This window comes from Morus notabilis, unplaced genomic scaffold (genome assembly GCF_000414095.1).
Source record: "Morus notabilis unplaced genomic scaffold, ASM41409v2 Scaffold489, whole genome shotgun sequence".
NCBI classification, from domain to species: Eukaryota; Viridiplantae; Streptophyta; class Magnoliopsida; order Rosales; family Moraceae; genus Morus; species Morus notabilis.
Window position 1 is genome coordinate 319,587 of NW_010357331.1, and position 8,099 is coordinate 327,685.

The 8,099-nt window shown below is 36.0% G+C and overlaps 1 protein-coding gene across 1 annotated transcript; it reads right to left on the minus strand.

The window, feature by feature from the left end:
• Positions 1–519: 519 nt before the first annotated feature.
• LOC21397876 (chaperone protein dnaJ 20, chloroplastic) lies at positions 520–5,229 on the minus strand. The gene is made up of 3 exons (XM_024168849.1): positions 4,877–5,229; positions 1,678–1,746; positions 520–1,241 (listed from the first exon to the last, which is right to left on the minus strand). The coding sequence occupies exons 1-3, from the start codon at positions 5,093–5,095 to the stop codon at positions 627–629; spliced, it is 903 nt and encodes a 300-aa protein (XP_024024617.1). The 5' UTR covers positions 5,096–5,229; the 3' UTR covers positions 520–626.
• Between the last annotated feature and the right edge of the window lie 2,870 nt (positions 5,230–8,099).

An 8,099-nucleotide genomic window follows, 5' to 3' on the forward strand; every position in this document is an offset into this window, starting at 1 on the left:
AAAACAAAAAAGAATGATTCTCTGTATGTAAATCAAAAGTTGTAGCAGAGAACTACTAGAAATGCTTTTGGTAATATAACCCCTTAACAGTTAAACGGGGAATTCAACTGATTGTTCTGATTGTGTCGTTTTCTTTTGTTTTAAAGAGATCCTGCAGATTTCAGAAATTCAACGGTCAATGCAAACCGGAAAGCAACAATGAGAAACAAGTGCTATTTTTTCCCTTGGTTGTCAACAAGATTTTTAGCTTGTCACTACAAATAAAAGAAGAAAAGAAATAGACCTAAAACTGGGTAAAACAATAATCTAGGCAAACTGTCACACGATAGGTAAGAATTGAGTGGAATGATATATTCACTTGTTTAATCATTGTAAATGATCTTGTAAGATTTATCTAGGTACAAAGTTTAGCGTGCTGTTACATTTCGAAAGGTAACGTATTTTTCATTTTTTCACACAAGGAAAAATGTACATTCATCCTCTAACCGCTTTCTTCATCATAAACTAGCTTTAATAACATAATCTTTCTTTTTGGGGAAAAGTAAAAGAGACAGAAAATATGTACATGGATTGTACAGAAATGAAGATACAAATTTGTCATTGGAAGAAACATATTCAACAATGGCTTAGTTTAAATCGACTTGAAGTTTAATAGACATGTACAGTAGTGTTAGAAGAGCACCCTGTGGAAGTGGTGCAAACCTTGCGAGATTCGTGCCGACCCACATGGCCACCACGACTAGAGCAACTATGCTGCTGCTGGTTTTTCCGCAAGCCCAGCTCGCGAACGTGAGGCACAAAGTAAGTAAAATGCCAGCTCTTCCACCCAGAATCCAAGCAATGACATAACCCATTTTGTATCCAGCATCAAGCTTTCTATCAAACAAGGCCATCAAGCTACTAAAGGTGAGAGATAGGCGCGATCCAAAAGTCTGTAACAGAAACAGAGAGATGAATGAGGATCTCAGAACTTCACTGAAGGAGCCCATTTCATGTACTTGATTTTCTCCTTGAGATGCTCCTTTTGTCTTGGTGAAGGAAGAACTTTCCTCTTTCGAATTGTTATGTTCCCAATATCCCTCGTGTTGCATTCTTTGTCTCAGTTCATCCCACCTATAAATCCTTGGGCCGCTGTCAAATTCAGGGTTGTCATTCCTTTGCCTTCTATATTGTCTGCCAGTATATTCTCTGAATTTAAGTGCCTGGTCATACCGAGCTCTAGTTGTTTCATTAGATAACACCTGTTTACGAGATTAAGCAAGCTTCAACTTATTGTTTTCGTGATATCCTGAACCAGAAAAGCAAATAAAAACTAGAAGATGATGAAGCAAGCAAACAAGTTCGTAAAGGCAAGGGGAGAAAAAAAGACCACCATAGCCTGGTTTATGCTTTTTTATACAAAGCTTGGAAAAGACCAATTCCTTTTTGGTTCCAGGGAATTCAGATAAATTATTTGGGTGTCGAGCATTAGAAATTCACCATGCAATTTAAGAAATAAACACTTGATAGACTGTAATATTTATCCTAGCCAAGAAGATGAATAATAAAAGTTTGGTTCAGACTTCAAAAAAGAGATTAAAAAGGATTTAACAATATGAGAGCACTTAAGAGAACAATATGAGAGCAGTGTGGTTCAGACTTCAAAAGAGATTAAAAAGGTTAATGAGAGGTGCTCACTTCATATGCAAGACGGATGCTCTTGAACACCTCTGGAGCTTGAGAATCCTTGCTAACATCAGGATGATACTGCAAAAATCAAAAGAGAACACATTTTATCAAATCCATTATGAGAACTTGTGCCGCAGACTAGAATTCATTTATCTCACTAAAACCACATAACAGAATCACTCTGGTTTTCGATAAAGACAAATTCAACATAGCCCAAGCCAACCTTTATCTAAAAAATATATCCCATTACCATTAGTAATATAATAAGGCCCTCTTCCAAACCTAAAGCCAAATAAATGAAATAAATCCGTGGAAAGATTTGAAAAGATAGAACCGAGTGCCAGAGCATTAGGCACAAGCCAACGATGTCAAGATTGGGGACGGGCATCTCTGTTAAAACATGGGCCAATAAACGAGTGAAACTCAGGGGAAAAAAGTAAACAAAAATAGAAAAGCAAAATGTAACACTTTGAGGACAAGGTCCAAAGAGAATGTGACTCTTTCTCTTCTAACTAAACATGATCTTACTAGAGTCAAAACCAACAAGTTTTTCCACCATTAGAGAACCTGTTGGATTAATTCGTTTTCGAGTAAACATCAAAAACAATATTCAAGCCATAAGCAGGGGAAAAGTAAATAATAATAAAAACAACAATCATGTAGAAAACACGCAAATCACTTTTGACATATAACAGTAAAGGCGCAAACCAGAACATCTTTGTGTCCCCCACCCAAAAAAAAAAAGCAAAAAAGGATCGCTTTAATATTCGCAGGATGCAAATAATCATTCCGGTGTTTTTGACATCGCAGACTTAGACACCATGTCCACGTAAGGCGAATTCTTAAATCGTTTGAAGGTTGCTTAGAAGCTTTTTTGATAGAAGGGTGAGGGAAAAGAAAAGGAAGGACGCTCACTACAGTAACGGCAGTATAAGGCTTGCTTGCCAGCAGCATATGTCGGTCTCTCGTAGTCCCTCTCTGGTGCTGTGTCAAGTATTCGATACAATAGACATCAAGAATGCAGTTCAAAGTATGTCCGTTGAGTAAACTTATGTGGTTCTTTTATCATTCTCTTCTCTCTGTGCTCTTTAGTTCTCATAACTACGCTTTATACAATGCCAACAAACTATGAAACTCTGTTCTCTTTACCTTGACAGTCTAAAACCTAGCTTTTGTAGTATGCAACGACTAAGAGATCCCAAACAATCTAAAACAGTTGCTACCCAGTACATCCCCACATTATTTTTTATAATACCCTATGACCTTTTGATGCAGGGGCTTCAAGTAGTGCCGATGAATGAAACCAAAATGCTCCGTTGTTTAAGCTATTTTTAGTTTCCTTTAGTTTATGTTGTCATTTGGATTTTGTTTTAGTTTAGTTTTGTTGCCGTTTGGGGTTTTGTTTGTTGTTTGGAAACTTTGCTGGTGTGTAAAAAGGACCTAAGTTAAATGTCCGTTTTGCTGACACAGCTTATTAGCTAGAGACTATAAATAGCTACCATTGTCAGGTGTTTTGCAGTTAATGAACAATTATTATTCTCAGCTAAATTGATTAGCTCTTTGCCTTATTTTATGTTTATCCTTATCCTTAGGGTTGGGACTTTATGTCCTAAACCATCTGGTGTGGCCAGAGAAATATTGCGCCGCCTGTACTACCTCTTTCTCAAACATTTTTCCAATCAAAACGCAGGAAATCAATTGAACTGAATCCCTTTCCCCTGTCAATCCTAATATCCAAATAGTTTATTTCTCCCAAATCTTACCCCAAAAATGAACTACATTGGAAGGTTTTCAAACCTGTCCATGATCATATATAGAAGCATGTTGAAGAATTTCTGTTAGCAAATATTAAGAACAAAAGAGACTTTTCTCTCTTTGCTTTCTTCACCCTCTTTCAAGAAACAATCAGCAAGAAAACTTAGCAGAACGAAAACAAAGTACTAGAAAAGAGAAAAACAATTGATTCCCCATTGCACCTTCCCAATCAAGACAATCAATGAAAGACGGGAAACCCTTAAAAGCTTTATTTGTTGGTGCCCATAAAGAAGCAGATTCTAAAAAAGTTCACTTACGTCCATCTCCCTTTTTCCTTGAAAATCCTAGAATTTCTCTCCAATGGTTCATCCAAAGTATTGAAATCACAATGCTTTTCCACATAGCTTTGGCTATTTATTTAAACACCACACACACAGGCATGGAGAATTCTGCAGTGGGGTATATAATATACCAGCAAAGTTTCCATAGTCGTATTGTGTAGTTCTAAACCGTCAGATTTTCATCAAATTCCATTAGATTTTGTGTGCTTCTTTAGTTCAAACGTGATGGGTCACAAAACTAACATTGATTAGTCCTTTCAAATTACAGCAATAAAGAAGGAAATTTTTTAAACCTTTATCAGTAGAAGCCCACAAAAAAGGAGCTAATATTTATTCGTCCTTTCAAGAAGAGAGAGTGTCCAACTACTTAATCTTCAAAAATCGTCCCATTCTTCTCCATCCAAATGACTCATAGCATGTACAACCCCACACCTTTCTACAAAATCTTGGCCATTTCAGTGGAATCCATACGGTCTATCACGCCACTCAAAAACCCGCCTCCCATAGCAAACATACCCACAAACTCCTAGCTACTCCACGTCGTAAAAGCAAGTGATCAACGGATTCTCCCCCTTCCTTGCACCAACAAGGAGAGATAGCCAAATGTGGATCCTTCTTATGAAACATCAACCAACCAAACACTCTGATTCAGAAGGACCGCTAGATTTCCAAATAGATTCATAAACCTCAAACTTAGGAAAATAACGGGAAAAACAGATTTGATCGAGAAGCCGGAAGTATCGTAAGACCACTACCGTCTATCGAAAAGGGAAGGATTTGGAGAAGAAAAACTCCCCAAATCCTGCAATAATAATTATACATTTCTGTTCTGACTAATTCTCCAAGTCTGGGGTCATAATAAACCATTGTTTTCAAAATGGTTTTTTTTTTTTTTTTTTTTTTTTTTTTTTAACTCTTGACATCTAAACGCTCTTAATTAAAAACACAACTATATTTCTGTGAAATTTTCCATCAAATTCTTCAATTGCACGGAAGAAATTCCAAATTGACTAATACACAACAACAACAACAACAACAACCAAGAAACAAATTTCCCACCTGAAGACTTTCCCGGGAAACAAACAGGTAAAAAAGAATAGGAAGTAGGTTACCTTGCGAGCGAGAAGGCGATAAGCCCTCTTGATATCAGCAGGGGTGGCGGAGAGATTAAGGCCGAGCACCGCGTAGTGGTTCTGCGAAGAAGAGGATGAAGAAGCTGCTGCTGCTGCTGCTGCGACGATCAGTGGGGTCCACCGGCGATGGCGGGACCTGCTGCTAATTGGGGTAGTGGTGGTGGTAGGTCCCACCAGGAGGAGCGCCTGCATTGGCATTCGTTCATGTATTTGCTTCAACACCTTATCGTCTTCTTTGCTTCAACTCCTCTACCGCACTGCATTTCATACCCATTGCAATGGCCAAGGAAAGAAAAGTAAATGCCTCACAAGTTCTTTTGGATTTTTTTTTTTTTTTTTTTTTTTTTTTTTATGAATACAGTCCAAAACATAGGCAATACAAATATCAATAAGTTAAAAAAAAAAAAAAATCAGTTTGATATCTTCTATTATAGCATATAGCGAAGCATTATGTTGGTACGATTTTAATAATATTAAAACAATACTTCGCTTTTAAAAAAAATATTTTCTTAATACTATGAGACTAATTTTTAAAACATAAAATGGTTATTCTATCGTTTTTACTGATTAATAATAAATTAGTAATTTAAAAAAAAAAAAAAAAAACTTTGAAAACACTTTAAGACATGTAAAAATTAAACAATCAAAATAAATTAAAATGTCTTTAAAAATATTTTTTAAGTTATTAATTTCTATTTAATTAATAAAAAAACAGTTTAGACATTACATGTTTTTAAAATATACCGTTTTAATATTATTAAAAACACATGATATTAGCGAACTATTTTATTATAACATAAGGTACAAAAATAATTTAATCTTAAAAAAAAAATACCAATACTAACTTATAGAGCTTCAATCACCCTCCTAACAATCGGTTTCACCTGTTTTTAAAATCGAATACCTATTTACCAAATAGGCACAACAGCGCTTTATCAAAAAATCTACAATCGACGGGAAAATCGATCAAGCAAGATCGAGAAAACTATGCACCAAAGTTATACGAAAAACGCAACTAAGAGGATATTTGACAGAGAGATTTGTTCCCTGATTCGAATCATGATTCATGGTTTGCTATAATATTTTTTCTCATAAAAAATTCATGTAAATGGAAAATAATTCGAATCATATGGTTTAAATTCTCCAACCAAACGTCCTTGTATCAAAACTAATGGGCTGAAAACATAACTTACACTAAAATAGAAGACAAAAGACACCACCAAATATGGATTAAGACCACCGCTATTACAAATCAAAACACAAAGAAAAAGTTATAAATAAAAATAAATAAAAATAACAGATGACCAGTGAAAGAACTTTTAAAAATAGAGTCTGAGAGACAGACGATAACGTTGAAACCGTTAGAAATAGTGTCTTAATAGTATGAAATAAGCATTTTATTATTTACTTAATAAGCTTTTCATAATTGCATCCTTCTTATGCGAACTTGGCTGGCCGTGGCGTTAGTTGTGAGAAGTATTCTCCTCAATGTGGTGAGTATGAGGAAAACACATCTCATGCCATTTGATTGTGCTCCCAGGCTGCTAAAGTTTGGCAGATTAGAGCTCTTTGGTGATCAAATATGAAGAAGTGCAGGCCTGGTCCTTTTAAGGATCTTTTTCATTATATGGCCCTTAAAGGTTCGGATCTTGATCTAGAAGTGTATTGTATGATGTCTTGGAGTCTTTGGTTGAGACGGAACCAACTAGTTTTTGAAGGCCGCTTATCCAGCCCGGAGGATTGCTGTGAGTGTCCGGGTTGACTTCTGGGTGAATATCAGCGTTGTCATGTAGTAAATAGACAAAGAGAGACGTTAAAATCCTCATCATCTAACAGCAGGTTGGAACCGCCCGCTTCTGGTGTTTTAAAGGTGAATGTAGATGCTACTAGAAATAACAGGTTCTTAATAGATTAAAACTAATTGAACCATTGAATCCAAAACATATTATTACATCTTGAAGCATATAAAAAATAGATGGTTTTATATTTACCTCCTGCTCCTACTCCTGCCGGCAACGGAACCACGTTAGTCATTTTGGCCGGAATCCGATCAGTTGGCTAAGAAGATCAAAGAACGCTCGGAGGGGTTTTGAATTCTTCTCTTCTCTTCTTCTATCCCCACTCACGCAGAGCACACTACTCACTTGCACACAACACACACTAAGGCCTCATTCATTTCGTTGATTCGAGTTTAGAATTCGAATTTTGTTACAGTAAAAAGCTCTAAGAAACAGTCACATCTAATTTTTTTACTACAGTAAAAAGCTCTCACACAATATCACATCTCAACTCGAATTAAAAACTCGAATTAGCGATCCGAACGGGCCATAAATAAGACCAAAATCCCCTTTTGGTCTTATTTGTGTCGTCTGCCCCCTTACTCAAAATGGGCCCATTTTGGGGATAGAGAGAGGAAATTTGGCCCAATGGGCTGACTAAATATTTAGAAAGAGTAAGTCCAAGGACCTCAAGCACATTAGTGATATAAAATTGCTCATCTCATTATGGCCCTTGTTATAATACCATGCATAAATTAAATTATAACATGTAATTGTCTATAAAACCATGCTCTAATTTGTGACATATTTGAGTGAATTAACAACGATTTGTGCTAGTCCATATAAATATTCTAACATTCTCCCACTTGGACAGTACAAATCAAACGAAAAACATACATTCACTCAATACAAAATGTCCACAAACAAAGATCTCACACAAGAGCTAAATGCACAAAACAATTATGCATAACAATGCATTGATAGGATGCAAATATTATACACAATCATTCTTTTGAGATTCGTAGTGCATCACAATGACAATTATCTTTATTCAATAACAAAACGAGACTAAAACCAAATGTCTCCGACCAACTTGTCACTTTGCATGTAAACATGTGTGCACAACATACATCAAAGTGACAATGATCCATAATATGCATGTATTATGTATAACACATAAGCAGTCCTCACAAAATAACATGTCATTCATACATCACATGGTGGACTCCCACTAAATCAATATAACTCTAGGCTCCTAACAATCCCATATTAGAGACGTGCTCTTGAAACACACATATAGGTAAGCATTTGGTTAGTGGGTCCGCCAACATGTTATTGGTAGGCGTGTATACAATATCACTAAGGCGTTCTGCAACTTTCTCTTTAACAAAATAATACTTGACATCAATGTGCTTAGAGCGAGA